The sequence below is a fragment of the Chelonia mydas genome, chromosome 5 (genome assembly GCF_015237465.2).
Source record: "Chelonia mydas isolate rCheMyd1 chromosome 5, rCheMyd1.pri.v2, whole genome shotgun sequence".
Lineage (NCBI taxonomy): Eukaryota > Metazoa > Chordata > Testudines > Cheloniidae > Chelonia > Chelonia mydas.
In genome coordinates, this window is record NC_051245.2 from 22,110,285 (window position 1) to 22,134,755 (window position 24,471).

General features: G+C 43.2%; 1 protein-coding gene across 10 annotated transcripts in view; it reads right to left on the reverse strand.

Moving 5' to 3' along the window:
* Nucleotides 1-2,269: 2,269 nt before the first annotated feature.
* Nucleotides 2,270-24,471, reverse strand: part of PDZD2 (PDZ domain containing 2) — a 311,522-nt gene continuing 289,320 nt past the window's right edge. For all 10 annotated transcript variants that reach the window (XM_043547010.1, XM_043547009.1, XM_043547007.1 and 7 more), the window contains 5 exons: nt 23,372-23,489; nt 17,769-17,870; nt 13,488-13,758; nt 8,849-8,983; nt 2,270-7,245 (listed from right to left, as the gene is read on the reverse strand). In XM_043547010.1, the coding sequence (XP_043402945.1) occupies nt 7,079-7,245; nt 8,849-8,983; nt 13,488-13,758; nt 17,769-17,870; nt 23,372-23,489 (793 nt within the window). In that variant the 3' untranslated portion in view covers nt 2,270-7,078. The remainder of the gene's footprint in view (nt 7,246-8,848; nt 8,984-13,487; nt 13,759-17,768; nt 17,871-23,371; nt 23,490-24,471) is intronic.

Here is a 24,471-nt window from a genome sequence, read left to right on the forward strand (position 1 = left end):
GCCCGCCTTTTCCTCTGCCTGGTTCTTTTAGTCACGTGCTTCCACTGACCACTTTCCTCACCCAGTCTCCCCTCAGAATTCCCCAGCCCTGCTTCCATCTGCAAGTCTGAGCTTTTCCCTTCAGATACCTCATGTCTTTGCTCCATAATCTGCTCAAACCCCTTCCTAAACTCAACCAGACTTTCCACCTGCATCTCCAAACCTCGGATCTTTTCCTCCATCAGCTCTATCAGACGGCATTTCATGCAGACAAAACTCTTACCAGGTGCCCCCTCCAGGATCATGTACATACCGCAGCTTCCACATCCAGTCATCCTCATTGTGTCTTCCACGACATGGGTCACTCCCACTGCTGCCTCTATATCTGTCACAGCCTTCCCACCTCAATCCTGTTAATCTGGGAAACACAAACCACACCAAACACCACCACCCACAGCAAAACCAAATCCCAAACAAGCACCACAAGACAGACTCCCCTTACAAACTCCCACTCAAACTCCCCTGTGTACAGCTCTGTTTGCTGGCTCCTGTGGGCTACAGTTGTCTGTGAGGCACAGGCACATCCTTGACCAATTAGGCCTTCTTGGGGAGGGGAGAGGGAGAAACAGGATGACTAGAGGTACTGGCTCGAATAATCACCCAACCCCAATGGATTAGCTCATTATCTCTACCCTTTGATCCTGCACTTATACTTTCGTTCTCCTCCCAGTCAGTATCGGGGGAGGCTAGGGTGACCAGACAGCAAGTGTGAAAAATCCGGGGTAATAGGAATCTATATAAGAAAAAGTCCCAAATATCGGGACTGTCCCTATAAAATCGGGACATCTGGTCACCCTAGGGGAGGCTTCTCTATCCTCCCTTTCTCTATGGCTTGTAATCTCGTGTCTAGGTTTCTCCAGCCCCTCTGCTTATTTCCACCTCATCTTGTCCTGCAGGTTTTCTTTCCACCCAATAGTCCACCCATTTGCTTCCTTAATGGGAAGGACTCTCAATCTGTGCCCAGTACAAGGGGGTGGAGAAATCCATCCACCAACCCTACACCTTTCCACCTCTTGCTCCCAGGGACACCTCTACCACAGGGAAGAATTTCTCGTCCCCACGTCGACATTCAGTTTTGACCCTAGCTCTGGGTAGTATCCGGAGGTGCTTTGCTAGCTCCCACCTGATTAATGAACAGGCTGATGCCATGTGCACCAGAAGCTTCTGGTGCCTCTTCCCTACCATTATCCAGACAGTCGGAGCTTCCTCTTTTTTTGGCCTGGAAGTCCCGTCCCAGCAAAATTCTGCAAAGCTCCATTCCATGTGTAGGCAGTAGTCTCTTTTTGTGTGCCCTTCACATCCACGGTGGAAACACACTATGGTCCGAGCCCCTTATGGAGTTCCTCAGGTTCCTCCCTCTTCCTTTAGTGCCCTTTCCCACCTCTTTCCCAGGTGTAGTCCCTTAAGCCAGCGATCCTTTCTGGGAATGTCTGCCTCAGCAAGCTCCTCGGTCAGTTTATCTGTGGCCTCCAGATTGACTGGCTGATGTCACCTGAGCCGTACTCAAGGAGAGTCTGTAGAAACTGTTCCAGATTCACAGGCTCCATAATCTCCCCCCACAGTTTCTGTATCTGGCTGTAATCAATGCACAGCCCAGTTTGTGAATTACTGGGCAAATGCATGAGGCCATAATCCCCCCAGTCCATCCTGCGGTACTAAATTTCTGGCGGTACTTTTCCATGGACAGGCCCACCTGGGTCCAGGATGGCTGCCAGAACCATGTCAGAGCGTCTCGCCTGCTCATCACTGAGAGCCAAATATGCTGCAAATGCTTCCCTGGTAAAATAGGGTGCCAGCCAAAGGGCCCTCACGGGTCTGTTCCAACTGGCTCCTGCTGCCACGCTCTTAAAGGTGACCAGAAACGCATCAGGGTTTTCTGCAGATCCCATATTACAGAGTCCTGTGCCCGGTTTCTGCCTCCTGCCACGGGACTCACCAAACTTTGCAGGGGTTGCACTGAACCTGGGCTTGCTCTCTTCTAAATTCCCGCAGGATCTTTTGCTGCTCAGCCTGCCAGGCAAGCGCAAAGACTGTTCCTCTGCATGGGGGGGACTGTTGGGAGGTCTGCAAAGCCTTCTGCATTTGTCCTTGCTGCTCCCTCAGCAATTGCTAGATTTCCTCCATTGCTGGCCCCCAGACTACAGCTCAGAGGTTAGGTCAGAGGTTCAAACAGCAAACTGAAAAGACCATTACTCACTTATTTTGCTGTGGAAATGAATAACTAGCGAAGTACTAAGCGTAATATTTATTTTTCAAAATCACTAAAAAACCCCATATTTATGGAGATGCAGATTTACAGAACAGAGAAAGCAACTTTTGAAAATGTACAGTCTATTTCATATTATTGCACTCACTTTTTTATAATATACAAGGCATTTTAAAGGGGTTTCAATAAAAGAAGTAATATTTATATAAATAAGTGTCAATATACAGTATCATACAAGAAGTGTATCATCTTAACAGAACACACAAAACCTACCTAGATTGGGATTCCAATGTCTCACGTGATCTACTCTAAACCTCATCAATATTTTCATGTATACATTTACATACCCTAAATGCACAAGCAGCTAAACATTCCAACACCTGGCTGTGGATGACTGATCCAGCTTTTGAGGGGAAAAAAAAATGATTGTAGAATGTTATCAGGACTAATTCTGAATGAGGGCTGATTGGAAATGTTAGTCACACAAACATTCTTAATACTTTATTACCCTCAAAAGGGTTTTGTTAGGATTGGGATGAAAGTAACCAGCCATACTGCCTCCTCCCAACTTTAGGCTTAATCCTTTAGTCCTTAACACAGATACAATTCACAGAGAAGACAGTGAGAGGTTTTCATGCATAAGGACTGCAAGATATTGTATGCCCAGTATCATACTAGAGCCCAACCCCCTCCCCAATATCCAGTATGCACATCCTTCTGAGCTGCTCCAGCCTTGGAAGGCAGTGAATACTAGATCTGTGACAGGTCAGCTTATCCAGAAGAAAGTTTGCCCTGCTGTGAAAGCCATTCTCTCCACTCCAGGTCCATGGTGAACAACTGCAGACCTGTCTGGGGCCAGGGACAAATTAATGTCTATATACGTCCTGATTGGTAACACACTTATCTTTCTATCTGCAATAGTGTGGCCCTAAAGAGATACTATAGCCCTGAAATGCTTAGGGAATTGAGTGATGATCCCTAGTATGAAAAAGGACCATCTCGGGGACTGGCCTCCAATCAGTGAAGCGAACAATGAAAACCAAAAGTTATCTGCTTGGGTCTGGGGAACTTTCTGCATCATTCCTCACAAATCAGTGGTCAGCTGAAAGATGCTGAGTTGGTTCCCTGATCATTGTTCAGGACAGAAAAGGATTGTCTCTTTGAGTCCTATAGCCCCATACTTTTATCTTACAGCTAGAGAGAGACTCATCACGACTGATTCTGCTCTAACACCAGCTTTCACACTGGTGTAAAACTCCTGACTTCCAATAAGTTACTCTGAATTAATACTGGTAGAAGTGAGACCAGAATCCATCATAGAAAATGTAAGGCTGTTGGCACCTTAAGATTCTTTCCTTGCTCAGTGATGTACAGGAGAAGGAGGCTTTGTTTCTGTGCCAGCTAAGGTGCTCAAGGAACCTCCATGGCTCATTTTGGCTTCTTCAGGACCCTAGAAAAGTAATAGTTTACAGTGTAATAAAGAATCATCCCTAGTAAATTTCAAGAGTACTGTAGAGTCATCTATTCCTAGAGAACAGTAATAGGTACATGTTGTATGATCTGCTTAGCCTGATTACTAGTTAGTTTTCTTTGCATACCTATTAATTTCACATTTCCAATCCATAGACTCCCACTCTGCATTAAGACATAGCAGGATTTCATTTGCATCATGTGTTGTACAACTCTTACTTTACCTCCACAAGGTGAAGATTGAATACAAGTGACTGTTTTCTCCACTCTTTCTTTTTGAAAGCAGATTCCTAGAACATGGACTTTTAAATTGCTGAGTAATGTTACCTCAACACAATTGCTGAAAAATACTATTGTAATAATTTTAACCCTAGTAGAATGAATAGAGATCTTCTGTTTCCTATCACAAAACATGGCTTTGGCAAGAAGAATGATCACATGGCTTAATATGTCAGGGTTAAAAAGTAATTATACAACAAACATAAAAATATCATTAGTAGAACTGTATCATAATACCCAGAACATGTTAATAAACCATAGCACTTAAATGTTAAGTTCATCATTCCTTTAAATTACATTTCATATTTTATCACACACACAAAAACCCACCTAGTTTTGATGTTGGCATTTGCCCAATATATATTTCTAAGTGTATGTACAATAAAAGAGAGTATTTGATCATGGAAAAACGAAAGCTTTCTAAATCACTCTCAGACAGTGAATAGTACCTGCAAATAAGTGTCTGAAAATCATATTATTCACTATATATCATTTTCAAGACACACCTCAAATTCAGTAAGCTTAACGTACAAGATAAAAAGCTTATTCTTTGAGTTCACACTAAAGTGAGGGATCTGTACGCTTCTTGGTTCAGAATTTAGTAAAGTTCTAATGCTGGACTGGAAAAAAATGCCATTTTTCAAAACACAATTGTGGTTTACCATTTTAAAATAGCAAAGTGTCAATCCTGTACTGTGTGTATATGTGTGTGTGTGTGTGTATTCACTATATTGCATTAAACTCTACATGCATATTTATGTATCTATTATACGTACTGTTTGTCTAACTTCAGATTTTGATCATTCCTGAAAAGGGCATCACAATTTAATTGTCATATTTTCTCCCTGTTTTCAGCATAAATTTCAGCTAATCTTTTCCTCCCAACATGGGCCCTGATACCACAGTGAGGTCCATGGGGCTGGAATCCTGCGCCCACATTAAGCCTCACTAAAGCTAACAAGGTTGCATTCAAAGGCAAAGCTCATTGCAGGATCAGGGACAAAGCGAATCCAATTCTGCAGCCACTTCATATGCAGAACTTCCACTAGCTTCATTGGAAATTCTGTGCGCGGAGCACCTGAAAGCCTCAGCCCCGCATTCATCTTTTCAGTACCCAGATGTTGTTGGTATCTCTCCCTAGATAGACAATCTAATGTTCATGTAACTTGAAAAAAAATCATATATATATATATAGACAGAACAGTTGTGCAACTTTTCTGTACACCTAATCTCTGGATGCGACAAGGAACTCTATGCACTTCCACACATCACTAGTTGTATTCTAGCCAGAAACACTACCAAAAGAAAACGTTTCATTCAGTAAAGGCTATTGACCATGAAAATCATTTGAATAAATAGATTTGAATATGGTATAAACTAGAGATTGGTTCAAGCTACAACATTAAGGTCCCATCCAGACCTTTTCAACACCACATATCCAGCGAACACTCGTTATAAATATTGGGGCCATTTGCAGGTTGCTGAGCTGGCTCCAGGTTTGGATTTGGAACACCTCTGTTGGTCAGGGCTGTTTTTGGGTCCATGACAATTTGAGGACACTGGACCAAACAATTTGTTCTCACTGTTAGGAATGATGGTTCCTTTTCGCTTTGTCACTTGTGTTATTTAGTCATCTCAAACTTAAGCAAATAAATTGTTCTAACCTCTCATACCATATACTTTCTTCCCCTCAAACAGCAAACTATAAATAATACACGGAAAACAACCTGTTATAGGTTATATATAAACTCTCTACATGCTTTGAGTATTGGTGAAAAATCCAGGATAAGTGCAGGTGACATTCAACTGTTTCTACAATATGGTTTTTCATCTAATGAGTTATGATCTATGCAGATAAAGCCAATTCCATAATTCAGAATCACCATCAACCAGTCCATTACCCACTCAATCCAAGTCATATTTACAACACGCACGGTGGCACACGTGCATGTTAAAATAAATATTTGAGAAGAAAAGTAATGATTAATAACCACTACCACAAGTGTGGCCAGTTCAAATCTAACTGGGCAAAATCTAGATATTTGGACTCAAATGTTCAAACTTGAGTTTTTAAACTTAGGCAACAGTAATCCTCTTTTCGTCACCTAAATGAAAGTGGGTGGATCTTTAGACGTGCCGAGCCCCCACTGAAGATAATGGGAACTGTGAGTGCTCAGCATCTTTGAAAATCAGCCCACTTTTATTCAGGTGTCTAACGTTAGGAATCCAAGTCTGAAAGTTCACACTGCAATTTTTACACTCTAGTCTTAATTGTACCCATAAGTGATACCCAAACTGCTACCATCCTTCCAGTCCTCTGCAGATAGTCATCCAACATTTGCAACAGATTTTCTTTCCCTAAACGAAGGTCTGCACACAGACTTCTAATGCATTAATATGGTGCGATGTTCAGATTTAATGAGATGTCACCGAGAGCTGATTTAACAGAGTTGTGTGTTCAGTTCATAGTTTTCTAGATGATTCTGAGCTTCATGAGAAAATGTTTGTGGTTTAGATTTACAAAGCTGTGCAAAATTATACTTCTTTTTGTCATGCTTTTTTAGCAAAACTGCACTTAGAAGAATAAAGTGAGATTGTTCCAGACATTCTCCTTTTATAACAAATACAGACTGGACCCCAAGTCAGTGTGTTGAAGTCAAGTTTTAGCTAAGTGATACAGTATACAGTCAAAAAAACCCATCCTCATGAACAGGATAGCAACAAATGAGTTATGCTCCCAATTTCCAAACACTAAAAATATTGGGAACAGGCAAAACATTTCAAACAGAATCTGCTAAAAGGTTTTGAAGTTCCATTAAAATACCACCTGACACAAAAGCCCTCTTACTGTTTGGCTTCTTACATCCTGGGAAAATAAAGTTTATAAACACACTGCATGAAACCGACATGTTCCTTGTCTGCATATCACAGTGCTCTTCTGATTCTTTTAGCATGCCGCTACAGAGCATTAAGTCACTTCTACACAGCTTCAAAAATGTAAGGACAGCTTGTAGTCTGTTTTGAAAGGACTATTTCTAATGAACACGTTGCCTTAAACAAGTGTAGCTACAAACAGTGCTTCTGTCATACTGAAGTTCTGTGCTTTCTGATCAGCAACTGAACTGGTCCCTCTGGGACAGATTTAATGATGTTCCAGGCATCATAGTGCATGAGACCAAGTAATGATTTTCCACTAATGGCAACAATTTCATCTCCAGCTTCTATTTTTCCAGCTTGTTCTGCAGCGCCACCTATAAGCAAATAAGTTACAGTCAATATAAAAACAAAGGGATTGCTTTCCACTGTGGCAAATGGGAAATAAATGATTCTTCTAACAATGCCAATTGTATTATTAATCCCTGAGACTCAGCACTAACAATTTATTCCAACATAGTGCACACAGTAACAGTAAAGTGTTAACGTAGCTGAGATAATGTTAAATTCCGGTTGTTTGAGATGTTGTGTCAAACAAAGCTTCTGCTAAGATTAACTAAGCAATATGGGGGCATCAAAACTGCTGTATATTGGCTCTAATATTTTGTAAGAAAACCTGTTGAATTAAATAAATGTGCATGTTCACATAGACAAAAATAGTTATTTCCACAGAAAATGTAACAGGCCATTTTTCGCCCAGGTATGAACCTCAAATGGCGTTTTATTCGCCAGAGGATAAAACAATGGACTGTGAAATCATTAGTAACAGTGAGGGGACAAACAAGGTTTATGATATAGACAGAGGTAAACTTCCTGCCCAGTTAGAAACCATATGTTAGTGACGAAAGTGTATTTTCTCTATGATGATAACGTAGCTGTATCATCATGTATCAAGAAACACCAGTAGGAGTTGTAATTAAGGACATAAATGGGAGTGTTCCAAATAATCACACAATGATTATTATACAAAATTAAAAGTGACCCTCCCCCACAAAATAAATGTTTAAATATTAAATGTTAAAAAGTTAAACTGATTTGTTGCTAGGCCATATAGATTTCATTTTGACTCTTTTCCTTTATAAGAGAATAGGAACATGGGGCCTGATCCTGCAAGATGCTGAGCACCCTTGGATCCCACCGAAGTCAATGGGAGCTAAAGAGGCTCAGTTCCTCGTAGAAGGCACTCGGCTTTTCACATGATTGTATCCATAAGAGCCAGGACTAAACCATGTGAAAAGTACTGGGCATTGGTTTCCACTCTGCATGCAACACATTTAAGTTTAACCATCTGGCTGACAGGCAGAGCATCCAAGAATGGCAGCTTTCCAATGCACATGCACAGTATATTGTACTCTTGGGAGAAGGCTGTGCTAAGATCACTGTGCTAAGAGCACCTGAAGCAGAAAATTAACACCATATTGTAGATAAAGAACTTCAGAGGAAAGCTCAACAAAAATGAAAAAAGAGAAAGAGGTAAAAGGTCAGAGCAGGAGTAGTAGTATTTGGGAAGAACACAGAACCATGGTTTCACTGCGCTCTCCTTCACCGTAAGTATCAGCTCTGCTTTTCACAGGAATGGGAGACAAGAGGAGAAATGCTAGCTTTTTACAGAATACTGTTGTAATGCTAGATGAAATGATGTTGCTGGCTGCAGTTCAATATTTACGGTAATGGGTAAGCCCAGCACATAATCACAGCACACTTACTCAATCTGTCCACATTAATCCTACAAATACTTGTCAGCAGGTGTGGCACTTACTACCACGATCAGTGTTTTTAAGAATAGGCCTTTAGTTATTAAGAGGTATAGAATGCATTAGAAAATAACTTAGCTGCATCATTATCCAATTCAACAAAGTCTGAACAGTGTGTAATAGAAGAAAATGGGATTATAGCCATGTAAATATATTTTCCAGATACCTTTAAATATTCTTTTTACAAGCAAAGGTCTGTCTCCAGAAATTGAAGCTTTTCCACCATCAAGGCTGAACCCTAAGCCAGCAGAGGTTTTCCACAGTTCAACAGAAACGACATCACTCATATCCACAATTGGACCTGCAACAGAATACACGCAATATTTTGTTATGGATCTACAATTCTTTGCTGTGGTGAGAAAATGATCCACCATTTAATTTCTACTAAAACTGCAACATGTTTTCAGTCAATTTTTTTTAAGGGCATGTGCATATTATGCAGTTGCACAACCCACAGTGGCATGTGCAAGTCAGTTTTTGCAATGTGGAATTACCCATTAGGTGTGGAGTAATTCAGATTTCTCATGTTCAACAAGGATATGCCTAGACATTTTTGTGGGTGACATTAAGGAGGCCTGCTGAACATTTGCCCAACGGGATTTAGTAAAAATTAATTTTAAAAAATTGAAGTGTTTAAAAAAAATCACAAGAACAATGAGCTGCAAAACTTTATAGTCTTCAATTTGATACCACTTATTTAGGTCTTGGATGATGGGTTTCTAAAGAGCAAGGCTCTCCAAACATTAATTTGAGCAAAACCCATTCACTTTTTTTTTAAAGGGAGAGTTTTGTAATATACTGACTGTGTAAATTTATGCTCCTGCTCTCTAATCAATGGATATGTCAGATTTCTACCAGTGTGTGTATGCTGTCCTCTAGCAGCTGGACCACAGAAGTTATAAACCATAATACTGCTACACCTAATAGAAATTATGCAGAAATCATGTAGCAATGGCCCCAGGAATTTGGAACAAAGGAATAGATGTGATATATCTTGATTTTAGTAAGGCTTCTGTCACAGTCACACTTGACATTCTCAAAAGCAAACAAGGGAAATATGATCGAGATGAAATTACTATAAGATGGGTGCATAACTGGTCAAAATGCCGTACTCGAATGGTAGTTGTCAGTGGTCCACTGTCAAACTGGTAGGATGTATCTAGTGGGGACCCACAAAATTTTCATTAATAACTTAGATAACAGAATGAAGAGTGTGCTTTTAAAATTTGCAGATGCCAGCAAACTGGGAGGGGTTGCTAGCACTTTAGAGGACAGGATTAGAACTCAAAATGACCTTGACAAATTGGAGAATCGGTCTGGTTTCAACAAAATGAAATTCAATAAAGACAAATGCAAAGTACTATACTTAGAAAGATCAAAATCAATGTACAACTACAAAATGGGGGAACAACAGGCGAGGCAGTGGTACTGCTGAAAAGGATCAGAGGGGTTTATAGCAGAACACAAACTGAATACAGGTAAAAATTGTGATGCAGTTATGAAAAAGGCTAATATTGTTCTGTAGGGTGACCAGATAGCAACTGTGAAAAAATGGGACAGCGGGTGGGGGGTAATAGGCACCTATATGAGAAAAAGTCCCCCAAAACGGGACTGTCCCTATAAAAACGGGACATCTGGTCACTCTATTGTTCTGGGGAATATTAACACAGGAGTCTCATATATGATACACTGGAGGTAATTGTCCCGCTCTGCGTGGCACTGGGAGGCCTCAGCTGGAGTATTCTGTCCAATTCTGGGTACCACACTTTAAGTAAGATGTGATTACACTGGCGAGAGTCCAGAGAAGAGCAATAAAAATGATAAAAGGTTTAGAAAATCTGACCTGTGAGGAAATGTTAAAAAAACGGGCATGTTTAGTCTTGAGAAAAGAGTAATGGGCTTAATCTGCAGCAATGGAGATTTAGGTCAGATATTGGGAAAAGCCTTTTAACTATAAGGTTAGTTCGTCTCTGGAATATGTTTTCAAGGATGGTTGTGGAATCGCCATCACCGGAGGTTTTTAAGAACAGGTTGCACAAACAACGGTTGGGGTGGTCTGGGTTTACTTGGTCTTGTCTCAGTTCAGGGGGCTGGACTTGATAATTTCTCAAGCACATCTTCCAGCCCTACATTTCTATGATTTATGTTCTATTCCCTGCCCACTTCCTGCCCCAGTGACTGTCAAATTTATACAGCCATAAATTTAGTGCCAATTGTTGAATTTAAAAACTGTACCTTAGGCATCTGAGAATGAGCTTTGCCTAATGGGAAGGGGCTTATGTAAATGTATGGGCTAGTGTGCGTTTGTCCTGGGGCAATTCTGCACCACTGTGCCATGCAGAATTTGTGCAGAATTCTGGGTTTTCCCCACAGAATTGGGGCTGCAGAGTTGCTGGCTGCCAGTAGGGGCCACTGGATTCTAGAGAGCCCAGCTTGCAGTGAGTGGAGGGCCCTGCCAAGACTGTACAGTTTGGCTGCAGACTTGATCCTCATCCTCCCAGGGACAGAAGAGGGCCTGGGAGAATTTTTATTGTGCGCAGAATTTTTTGGCAGAGAATTCTCCCAGGAGTAACAGCTGCACTCTACAGGATGGACTCTAAGTGAGATCATGTTGCTCTCTAGTAGCTGCAGCCCACAGAGGCTATGCACTCTTCAGCTCAAGTGGCAGGAGGACTTTTGGAGCAGAAAGTCAGGGGGTCCACCTACAGTGATGTCCATTAAGTCTATGTGGCCATAAAACTGTTACAGAAAGGCCATTCTAATCAAGATGGCATACTGCATCCTGACATATGTTGTTTCCAGAGACCACACCTCTACATCAAAATGAAGATACCAATAGGCTGCATATTAAAATTTCATGGGCTACATTTAATCTGCAGCATACACTTTGATCACCCCAATTTGGTAATAAATATTTTGGGCCAGATCCTCATCTGGTGTAAATCTGCATGGTTCCATTGAAAACAATGGAGTTACACCAGTTTACAGAGCTGAAGATCACATCCATTTATTTATAAAGTGATTCCTCTCTCTTTTACGGGTATTTGGATGCTCTACTGTGATTCAGGATAAAAACACTAGAAAGGCAAGAAAAATACCAATATAGACGAAAACAGCCTCAGCTAAAGCCTAGAGCTGACCATTTCAAAAGTGGGTCACTGACTTTTCTGTGCCTCCATTTCTTGATGCCGAGCTTGAACTGAGCACCTGGACTGCTAGTGGCAGATTACCCTGGAGCAGGGGTAGCAACCTACGGCACGCGTGCCAAAGGCGGCACGCGAGCTGATTTTCAGTGGCACTCACACTGCCCGGGTCCTGGCCATCGGTCCCGGGGGCTCTGCTACCAGCCTGGGGTACGTCTGCCGGCCCCCTGCCAGCCGGGGTTCCGTCCGCCGGCCCCGCTCAGCCCGCTACTGGCCCCGGGTCCCGGCCACCGGTCCCAGAGGCTCCACTGCTGGCCTGGGGTTCTGTTTGCCAGCCCCTTCAGCACGCTGCCAGCCCCGGGTCCCGGCCACTGGTCCAGGTGGCTCTGCTGCTGGCCTGGGGTACCAGCCGCTGTGCCCCTGCCAGCCCAGGTTCCGGCCGCTGGTCCCGCTCAGCCCGCTGCCAGCCCTTGGTCCCAGCCACCGGTCCAGGGGACTCTGCTGCTGGTCTGGGGTCCCGGCCACTGGCCGGGGCTCTGCAGCCATTCCCAGCTGTGGCGCTCTGGCCCCAGCCTGGGGAAGTGAGGAGTGCAGACAGGGACAAGAGGGGACGCAGCTCAGCGTGGATCGCATGGATTATTATTACTGGCACGCGAAACCTTAAATTAGAGTGAATAAATGAAGACTTGGCACACCACTTCCAAAAGGTTGCCGATCCCTGCCCTGGAGGGATGCTGCATTATCAGAGCTCTTGGCAATGACAGTTATTCATCATCACTGATTGATTCCTCTTCTCCAGGCTGGATATCAATGGAACCACTGAAGTGCAGCCCCAGAAACATCAGCAATATTCCTCAAGCAACACAACATGGTCAGAAAATATCAGCTGACCAGAATGGTAAAGTGTCCTAGTTCTAAAACCAGGAGACTCATTCAGAACATCTCAAGTATAATCTCGGCTCCAAAGCAAGGCCATGTGCCCATCCAGAACCTATTCATGAGGCCACTGAGAGCCACTGGGACCATGAGCTGCTAAATGGTAACTTTTCTCCAGTCTCATCTTTGGAATGGATTGGGATTTGGCTAGATCGCTCTGTTTTCTGTAATATCAAAATACCTTTCTTGTATATTTTAATAAAAACATCATAAAAATTAAATTCTGCCATTTCATAGATCAGTTCCACTCCCTGTGAATAATAAACTGTACTTCTAGATTTGGTTTCTTTGTTTTTGCACTCACTATTGTTATTTTAAACACCTTCAAACACATAATCCCCAATTTCATCCTGGATTGGACGAGTATGTGTAAATCAAAAATAGTTTGTCTTTTGCCATAAGGTTATGAAATAATCATTTTAATTATAAACAGGAGTCCTGTTAGACCTGATGCATGCCGTACTGAAGTCAATGGAAAAACGGCCATAAACATCAACAGGAGTTGATGCGGGCCCTAAATGTTCATCTAAGTGTCTACCTTTTTATGACGGCTTCTAAAAATTGCATTTGGGTTCCAAAGAGTACAAATAAAAGTTAAAATTAATTTCATTTGCTTTCTCTGATCACCTAAGAAACAGACACTTATAATCTGAAGCATATGGACATTTTCCCCTTGGTCTGCTCTGCAGTGACTCCCTTCCAACTATTCTTGGACTAAGATCATACCTGTTCCTATTTCCATGGTAACATCCTTTCCAGGCACAAAGTGTTTTCTGCCGGTAGCTGATATTTCAAGTCTGGATGAAATCTTTTCTCGGTCTTTCTTTTTCTCGATGACAATGACTGCATATTTGTGCAGTCTTGCCTGATGCACAGCATTCAGAACATCTCCATGGACTGAACCCGCCAGAGACATGCCATTAATTGACAGAATGAGATCTCCACAATGGATAGTTCCTTCTTGAGACGCCACACCCTTTGAAAACACCCTGTGGACCTAAAAGAAAGATTATTACTTAATACTCTGATAGTATCAGGAACACACATAGTGCTGTACAAATCAGATAAAGTTGAAGGCTCTGCCCCAAAAAGCTTACAATCTAAGAGTCTGATATTCTAAACACCATCAGGTATAATGTTTACCCTCAGGTCTTGTCTTCACTGTGGGCTAAATTGGTGCTGCTGCAATCGATGCAGCGGTGTCAGTTTAGTGGGTCTGGTGAAGACATGATAAGTTGATGGGAGAATGTTCTCCCATCGACTTCAGTACTCCACCACCTCAATGAGAGGCTGAAGCTATGTCGACAGGAAAACGTCTCCCGCCAACATAGCACGGGGTAGGCACTGCGGTAAGTTGCTATAGACTACGTCAACGTAAGTTACGTTACTTGAGTTGTGTAACTTACATCTACTTACCCTGCAGAGTAGACAAGGCCTCGGTGAGGGTATATCAGTAAAGATAGGGAAATATTAATGACATTGTTAAAGGGACTGGTGAGACCTCATCTGGAATACTGCGCACAATTCTGGTCACCCATGTTTAGGGCCCTACCAAATTCATGGTCCATTTTGGTCAGTTTCACAGTAATAGGATTTTTAAAATAGTAAATTTCAGTTATGGGGTGGTTGCAAAATTATTGTAGGGGGGTACTGTACAGTATTGGGGTACTGTAACCCTTACTTCTGCGCTGCTGCTGGCGGCGGTGCACTTCAGAGCCGGGCCGCTGGAGAGCGGCGGCTGCTGGCCGGGAGCCCAGCTCGGAAGGCAGCACTGCCACCAGCAGCGCAGAAGTAAGACTGGCATGGTATGGTATATTGCCACCCTTCCTTCTGCGCTGCTGCGTGCAAAGCTGGGCCCTCAGTCACCAGCGGCCACTCTCTGGCCACCCAGCTCTGAAGGCAGCAGCACAGAAGAAAGGCTGCCATGGTATGGTATTGCCACCCTTACTTGTGCTGGCGGGGTGCTGCCTTCAGAGCTGGGAGCCCGGCCAAGAGCCGCCGCTCTCCAGCCGCCCAGCTCTTAAGGCAGCGCAGAAGTAAGGGTGGCAATACTGTGACCTTCCCCCCCCTAAAATAACCTTGTGAGCCCCCTGCAACTCCCTTTTGGGTCAGGACCCCCAATTTGAGAAATGCTGGTCTCCCCCGTGAAATCTGTATGGGATAGGGTAAAAGCACTTAAAAGACCTGATTTCACAGGAGGAGACCAGATTTCACGGTCTGTGACGTGTTTTTCATGGCCATGAATTTGGTAGATCAGAAAAATGGAATTCAAACTGGAATAGGTTCAGAGCAGAGCTACTAGGATGATCTGGGGAACAGTAGGCCTATTTTATAAGAGGATACTAGCAAAACGAAGGCTGACAGAGGATCTGACTACTCTCTGTAAGTACATCAGGGAATAAATATTGGGGCGAGAAGAGCTATTAAAGCTGAAGGACAATGATGACACAAGAATAAATGGATATAAACTGGCCAGGAATAAATTTAGGCTGGAAACTAGAAGAAGGTTTCTAACCATCAAAGGAGCCTGCCAATTGGAGTAGTGGGGCCAAGCAAGCCAACTAATTTTAAGATAGAGCTTAATAAATTTATGAATGGGATTATATGACAGGACTCCTTGCTATAGGAGAGGACAGGACTCGATGACCCAGGAAGTCTCTTTCAGTCCTATGTTCCTATGAGGTGCCCCAAGCACGATGCCAGGTTAAAGTGTCTGCAGGATTGGGCACAAAGAAGTAGCTGCAGAGGTAACTGTGTATTTTACATTGGCTGTTACGTGGTCAACTGTGCAGCTTCGAGTGCCTTTTTTGGATGATTTGGCTGTTCCAATACTCTCTTCACCATCACAGATTTAACAGTCTTTTTGGTTATGTAAACTATTTTTTCCTTGCACATATGGAAAATTCTAGAGGGCAATTAGAGTGGGGAAAATCTGGAGTAACCTCTTGGGCTCCAGTAGACTGGCTCAGGATTTGTGCTGGTGTAACTGATAGAAGAAAATGGCCCGAAAGCAGCAACTTTGGATTTGTAAAGACTCGTTTACAAGATGCTGAGCAGCTGTTGGAGCACTGTTAAATGCTTCCTTTCAAAAAGGTTCATGCTGTGAATTTGTGAGGACAATTCTATATGCTTATCTCAAGGTATTTCATAGACTGTCTGGCACTTACGAGGGGGAGTGCAAGTCTTTTGGGCATCCCCTAGAAAGAACCCAATGCCCTGCTGTACCTCACCCCAACACAGTCCCCAGGAGGAGGCCCTGCTAAAGAACCCTAGGTTTCAGAGGCTAACGTTTCCAGGCAGGTTTCAGAGGCAGTGTAAGGAGGCACTCCCAGTGAGGCGCTAACTAACTGCAGCTGTGTTTAGGCTCAATATCTTGAAAGAAGGGTGTAACTCAGAGGGGAGACATATAAGGAGGCACTTCTGACCAGAAGCCAAGGCAGGAAGCTCTGGGAAAATGCAGGAGCTACCATGTATATATGTAAGGCTGTAAGGCAGGGGTGCGGCTTGAGACATTGCTATATTAGTGTCAGTTTGGATTAAAATTGAACCCCCTTAATAATACCCTACCTGGCAGGGGAGTTTTTGTGCTTAAAAGTGGATTCGTGGGTGAAATTTTCTCTTGTTATTTTCCCCCTGATCCCAATATGTGCCCCACAAACAGTCTCATCACCCTGGCAGAGCCTACCCCTGCTCCCACTCAAATCAATGGGAGTTTGACTACTGACTTCAATAAGAATGGAGCCAGGTCTCAAATGAGTTACCATTCCTATGAGTGTCACTGTGGTCCTGTCACAGGGCAGAGGTATAAAACCTTTGGATGCCCTGCTAAAGACCCTGCTTCCCTGTAGGGTGGCAGGTGTATGGGCCAAGACCCTTAGCAGGGAGCCCAGCTGCAGGCCCTAATGAGGGCAGGCTCAGTGTGATCAGCTGAGCCTAGTGGAACCAGCTGGGTTGATGCCTGGGAAGGCATATAAACCCAGGGAAGAGCTCAGGATGGGGGTAGCCAGGCAGAAAGATAGGAGGGTTGAGGCTCTGTCTCTGCTGGCTGACACAAGCCTCAAAGGCCAGAGGACCCAGTGAGAGGTTGGAGCAGGGACAGGTGTTGGGGGAATTGGGACTGTACAGCCACTGTAAATAAAAGAACACCGGTGAAGCACCTGCAAGAGGCATCTGAGACCCTTTCTTTGGCCAGCCCAAGCACAGGGACAAGGGGAAGGAAACTTGTGCCGCCCTGTAACAGGTCCAAAGACTGAGGCATGCCCTCCTCCTACTCTCAGTATCTAATGGGTTCATCTTCATAAGTGTGGAATCTAAAAGCTTTCCCACTTCAGAGAGTTTGCTGCATGGCACATTGGTTCTCTTGTTTTTCTCTCTCTCACTGGTTCTACTTTTTGATAGTGTTTCAGTTGTTTGGTATCACTTTTTTATTCCTTGGGATCCCTTAATGGCACTTATAATGTCCTGGGTTTAAAAGTACCTTATAAATAATAATTATAATTAGTTTTCACTTGTCACCAAAAGTACGTTGTGAAGCAAAATCCAGAATGTTTGCCTCAGTCTGAAACAGCTGTCCTTAGGTTTACAAAAACATTCCATAACTGGACACTTTATGACAAAAGTTCAAAAGCTGGAAACTGAAATCTACTTACATTTCAGGTTACATTAAAGGTTACATTTACCTTGAGTATGTGGGATTTTATTTATATCCCTTGGGATTTTGATGCAGTTGATCCCATAGATTAATAATCCAGTTACATATTAATCTAAGAAGCACTTTTAAATCTAGTTTGAAAATGTAATTGACATCCATTTTCAGTAATAAAAATATTGCATCAACTTATTTTTCACCCAGGCACTTCCCTCTCTGATTTCATGATAGCATGCAGCAGCCTCTCAAAGTCCCTGGTTTATGACTTTGCAGTGACACTTGCTAGATGAACACCTGATCTAATTACCAGCTTGCCTTGCAGTCAACTTTGCTGAAAAAGACTTGCGGTCATCACTTACTATGATAGATTTCTGCTCCAGATCTATCCCTCCAGCGACACTAAATCCCAGGCCAGCACCTTCTTCTTTATTCAAGACCACAAAGTAAGCCTCTTCTTTGCTCTAACAATAGAACAGAAGAGGGTGAGGGAAGCCACAGATCAAGACAAAACACCCACACAAGGTAAAGAATCCCAGCACGCTCACACTACTGCAACTTGAGTTTACAGTTTTAAAAAGCTAATGTCGTTCTTGTGAAAGGAGTCAGATTGAAGTCCTGTGTTTATTCACACAGTGGGAACAGCATGAGCAGCAGTGCAGGCTCTCTCAGAAGATAGTAACGGGGGCTCTTCCATCAAGCAGACAAAGAGCTGATTGCTGGAAGCTGAAGCCAGACAAAATCAGACTAGAAATAAGGCACACATCTTTAACAGGAAGGGTAATTAACTAATGAAGCAACTTAAGCAGGGTTGTGGTGGGTTGATCATCACTGGCAATGTTTAAATCAAGATTGGATTTTTTCTAAAAGACATGCTCTAGTTCAAACAGGAATTAATTCAGGGGTGGCCTGTGTTATATGGGGAGTCATAGAGTTTAAGGCCCGAGGGGACGACCAGATCATCCAGTCTGACCCCTTGTATAGCACAGGCCACCAACACCACCCCACACCCACACACTAAACCCAACAACCAAAATTAAACCAGAGTTTTACAGCCTGTGGGAGACTAGAGTGTTTTATACCACAGGCAAAGAATAGGAGGGCCCAAAGTATGCCAGTGCCCAAGGCCCCCGCAATGGCACGGAAATGATTAAGCAGCCTTGTTGCCACCTCAGAGCCCTGGCCCACCCCTTCCAATGTCCCTTTCTCCAGCTGTGGCCATCCCTGATGCTTCAGAGGAAGCAGACTAAAAACACCCCCAGAAAACATGGGACGAGGGACCCCTTCCTGACCCCTGCAGCTGGCTAATTGAAGGTCAGACTAGATGATCACAGGGGGCCCTTTCTGGCCTTATAATCTATTAATCTAAGACAACACCATGGCACCCTAGTTCTACCCTGAATGGATCCTCTACAGCAATAGTTCGGTTTCTGCACCTGTTCAGCTCTTGGACTTCTACCGAAGGGGATGTCTACACTGTAACGGCTGGGTGTGATTGCAGCTCAAGCTGACATACCTGAGCTAGCTTTAATCTCGCTAGCTCAGGTCCCAGAATAGCGAAGCCACGGCAGCATGAGCTTCAGCCTGGCTTATCCCCATGAGTAATTACCCAGGGTGCTAAGCGGGTTTGTCCAGCCCACGCTGACATTCACACTGCTGTGTCTTTACTGCTCCGGGATCCAAATGAGCTAGATGAAATCTAACTCATGTATGTTGCCCTGAGATGCAATCATATCCCATGATTAAAGTCGAGGCATACCCCAGGACTGCCAACAAGAATTGTGCATGAGACCAACTGGTTTCACATAAATCCAGTCACCAGTCATCAGCTGGTGACAGCTATCAGCCATTCCTGACCTGGACTGAATTCAAGCCAACGACCAATAAATAAAAGGTATCCTATTGCCAAACCCATGGGCTGTCCAGTCTATCACAGTTTCATGCACCATACTAAGGAGGACTACGATGTACTGTATTTACCTTTCAGTAAGGGAGCTAGTGAACAGAGGAGTTTGAGAGGGAGATCTCCCTGCTGAACAAGGTGTGAATGAGCTTGTTTGGCTTTTTGGCTGTTAGTTTTTCTCTTTCAGGATACTCAAAGGTGTCAGTTGGGATTCTGAGTTTGGGGACTGTTTGAGTCTTTGTTCCCTTGATCATCTTTGATCAGATTCAATCAGCCCTTGATCATCCTTAATCATCTTTGATCACACTTGCAAGTGAAAAATCCTATTTTCTACAGTATGACATGGGATGTGCAAAAGCAAGGCTTGACAGCACTGGAATTCCAGGTACCACAAGGATCATTCCACTTCACATCCCAGCAAAGGGCGGAGAGAACTCTTCAGTGATCTGAACACTTTGGGCTAAATTCAGCCTCAGTATAAACAAGTGACACTCCAGTGAAGACCATGGAATGGCACCTGCTTTCACCACGGCTCAACGTGGCTTGTAAAACTGATTTATATGAAATGGTGGGCTACTGCCAGAGCACAGAGTTTGCTACGCTGGATGAGACTATCAAGTTGGGTGTCTTGCATTCATCAGTTATTAAGGTGAAAGGAATACTGTTATGAACAGCCTGTATAGACATTTTCCAGTATAAATAAGACAATAAACAATAGTCTGGTGGCAGTAACAAGATATTAACTGGACCTGCTGTAAATCATCAGGCGCTGACACTGTAAAGCAGCATCTGTCCTTGGATCGTGTCCAGCTCTTAGCATTTCCAGGAACTGCCAATGCTTAAATTAATGGCATCTCATTAGAATCGAGGCCCTGACACAGTTTAATCTATTTACCATTAAATGACATATTTAGTTCACTGGACTGAAAATGTGTTTAACTCAGAGGGTTGTCTTTTAAATTAAAACCCCAATCTAAAAGGCATGGGGGAAGCAAACACTATTAAGGGTTGTACTGTAAATATAATGGGCCTGATTCTTGGCCACACCATGGGTGTTCTGTGGCAATTCAGTGGCCTTTGGAGGATTCCCTTGTGTGAAGGGCAGCCCTGGGGAGCGCTGGGCCAGTCTAAGAGCTGGCCAGGGTGGATTGGGAGGAAGCCAAGGTAGACTGCTAAGGTGTTGCAGGGCTGGGGAAAGGGAAACGGCGAATTCCTGGGGGGTCGAAGCAAGTTAGAGACTGCATCTGCAGTGATGCATCAGGTTATTGAGGGAGGAATTCGCTGGGGGTGAGAGAGGAAAGAAAACATCTCCTGTGATGGTCTACATAATACTTAGTCCTGCCTTGAGTGTAGGGGACTGAACTAGATGACTTTTCGAGGTCCCTTCCAGTTCTATGATTCTATGATGCATTGGAGCTGGAAAGACCCGTGCACAAAGCTGTTGTCCCCACCCGTCACTGAGCACCCCGTGTAGAGCTGTTCCCCAGAAGAAAGTGGATGTGACCAAACATCCCACGGCCCGGTAACCCCTGGCTGCCAGAAAAGCCCTATGGGGCTGTGACCAGCTGGTTTAAGTCAGAGCAGCCTTCTGTCACTGGATGAGAAAACCAAAGAATACAATCATTATAAATGAGTTCAACACTAAAATCCAGGAGGGCCCTTAGCACAGTGTGCTAAATGGAGCAGATTGCATGGTAACGGTATCCAGCTATCCTGTGTACATAGTAAGTATGTGGCTGCACATTAACGCCCTACTTCTACTTCATATTCTGTCATGCAGCTCTGCCTGGAATGCACCTACCGTTTCCCCCACCTGCTATTCTGATATCACCTGCACACTCAGATCTCAGCTTTTCCTGGTTTCCTAGGACTAAACATCCCAGTCCAGGCACATACACAATCTGAACATTATCTCATGTTCCAAATGACAGATATTTTCTTTCTGCCCATCTACCAAACTCTCCTCTCACCAAAAGCATGCTCTGTGGGCTATGGGAGGCTGCCTGCTGACATCCTTGCTTTGCACAGCTACGCCCCATAAGGACAAGGCATACTGTAATACCTTCCATCTGATAATCCAGTTGTGTTTCACAGGAATCCATTAATCTAAGTGCACAACCACCCAGTGGGGCCAGTAATTATTACTAGCCCTATATTACAGATGAGGAAACTGAGGCATGAAGTGTTCAGGTTCCTGATCCTGTGAGGTGCTGTGCATACTCATCTTCCCAAAGTCTTCATCTCAACAGACTGGGCACTAAGTGACTTGCCCAACGTCACAGAGGAAATCAGTGGCACGGCGGGAAGGAGCTCAGGTCTCTGATCTCAGTTCTGTCCCTTAACCACAAGGCCAGCCCTTTAAAACCTAGCACTAGTTTAACAATAATAAACAAAAACAAAAAAAAACCCGACCTGCACAACAATTATCTTTCAATGTTCTCTTTTTTCTTTATTTTCCTAATATTTATTCAGAGATTCAAAGCCCCAAAGGGAGCCCTGCGATCATCCAAGTCTGACCTCCTGCATACCACTGGCCAGAGAACTTCCCTCTAATAATTCCTTTTGAACTACAGTATTTCTCTTAAAAAAAATCCAAACTTAATTTCAAAATTGCCAGTGATGGAGAATCCACCACAACTCTTGGTAAATTCTCTGAATAGTTAATTGCCCTCATTGTTTTTGAACGCTAGCAGGAAATTCAGCACTGCACAGACATAAAGGAAGACACAATCTCTGCCCAGAGGAGCTTCCAGTCTGAATCAGACAAAGACGCCCACATCATATTTCAGTGCTTGTATAATTCTGAAGAACTCCTCTATTGTAGGCTTCAATTAAGTACGTGACTAGAGTAAAGTTTTCCAGCCTATGTGCCATACTGGCCTTAAGTGTGGATATGAGAAACTATGCAGACATAGAGTCCTTCCAAAAAGCATTCAGTTTTATAAATATTTGAGTTCTCTGATTTTAAAAACGGGCTTGAATAAATAATCTCTATAAGATTCCATGTAAAATACTTGAAAGTGCATTTAAATTATTTTTGGCCACGAGTAAAATCCAGTTCTAATATTTCTGGAAAAGCTGCCATACCCACCTGGGCTCACCCAGCTCTGGGGACTCAAAAGTTTTAACTAGGCTGTCCTGGGAAAGATAAAATCAAGTCACTCTGGGAGGTCCTGGTTCTCCCCATCCCATCTCATATTTGAAACTGTGACCTTCACAAATAAAGTTCAGAAACTTTCCAGATCTACCTCACTAGCTGGTGATATGCACCAGATGTCACTTACACTCAATTCCTCAAGTGTTGTCATTACCATGTGAATACTCACACACTCGCACATGCGCATGCAGGCTAAATTGGCAACAATTTCACTTGGGAGGCTTTTTGGCACCTGGCCACTGGAAGTTGCCTTAGTACAGTGCCTGGTCTCCATGGACCAGAGGGGTAAGAGAGAGGAGCCAGGAGCCTCTTGCAACATTGGGTGTCCCAAGCAGCCATGCTTCATGTTGCTGCCAAGCTGCCAGTGCACATTTAAACCAAGATTATTCTGTTTTCATCGCCTTTAATGATAATAAAAAACAGGAAGCTTACAGTAAATGCGAAGATTGGCATTTCATGTTTGGCTGAGAACTTGGTTTGAGCCAGATGGGGTTAACGGTGTTAAAGCTGGCCTGCAGCTACTTGCTAGCTCAAAGACTTTCTAAGCTCTGGTAGTGCCTGACACAGAGACATGCTCCACCAACAGATTTGCAGAATAGACCATTTCACTGTGGATCACAATTGCTTTCACATTAGAGGAGTAAGCCAGTTATACCCGCCATCAAAATAACTTTTAAAAAGTCCTTCAAATGAACCACATGAGTTTATGGCAGACATTCTAAGCTACAAAATTAGGGGCAAGCAGTGGTGCCATCAATGGTGATAGGTTATCACTGAAAATGGGGCTACTGGATGTCTTCTAAACCTGTCTGGAATGGATCTTAACCTGTATTAAAAAAGAACTTACTTACATAGATAACTAAAATGTGGCTAGTGATTTTAAGTTTTGATCTTCCATTTCTTACCTCTGCCTGTTCTTTGACTTCTTGGAGCACAGTGATGATATCACATTTTGCCTTTACTGATGATAAAACAGATTGCAATTTCTGCTGGTCCAGGGTTGAGACTAATAGCTGGTCCAAGCTAAAAATAATATACACATAAATGTAAAACGCTGCATTGTATTTCTGTCAGAATGAAGGGATATGTTTCAGTACTAAGTACAGTACATTTCACATTAGCATCAATTACCTGAGCTTTATTTCACCACTTTTGTTACTTTTATTTCTTTAAATGGTGAAAAACATTTTTCAGATGTATCCTCCATTACAGCATCTTCACTTTAGGCAATTTACACCTCTGATTGCACACACGAATCAAGTGTCGAAAGGCTGTATACTGTGGTGCAAAAAGGGAGGCCAAATTTAAATGGGCCTGGAAATGAAACCCTATATCTTTCTTAAAGATTTGAACCACCAACAGGAAAAAACAAAGGGAGATTATTTTTAAAAATACTGCTATTAGAGTGTTAGTGAGCTCAGTAATTGCCATATTAGGAAAAGTGAACTACAATGACAGGCTCCCATCTAAGGTGGGCAAGGGACAACAGTTATCTCACTTTAGATTACCAAAAAAAAAAAAAAAAAAAAAAAAGAGAGAGAGAGAGAGAGGGAGAGGAAACAAGGTGAAGGAGGGCTAGAGAGAAGGGAAATGTGGAATCTCTTCTAAACTGCTCAACACCCTAAAATCCCAATGGCTTCATTTCAGTGCCTTGATCTAAGTGAATGTTGAGGGTGCTCAGGAATTTGCAAAAGGCGCTCAGCACCGCATGGGATCCAGCCCATTTTATACAGGGCATTTCAGCCACTACTGAAATGCAGCCACCTCTGCCATGTTTCTCACCAAACAGCCATAATATACAATACTTAAAGCTTGAGAAACACTGTGTCCAACTGATAGCGGAGTGAGGGCTTGATCTAAAGCCATTCCATTGAAATATAATTAACTTCAGTGCGCTTGCAATTAGATCCTACATAACTGGAAGTTTTGCCTGAGAAAAGACTGCAGGAATGACAAGAACAATATTTCAGGAAATGCTTTTTCAATCAATAACCACAGAACATTA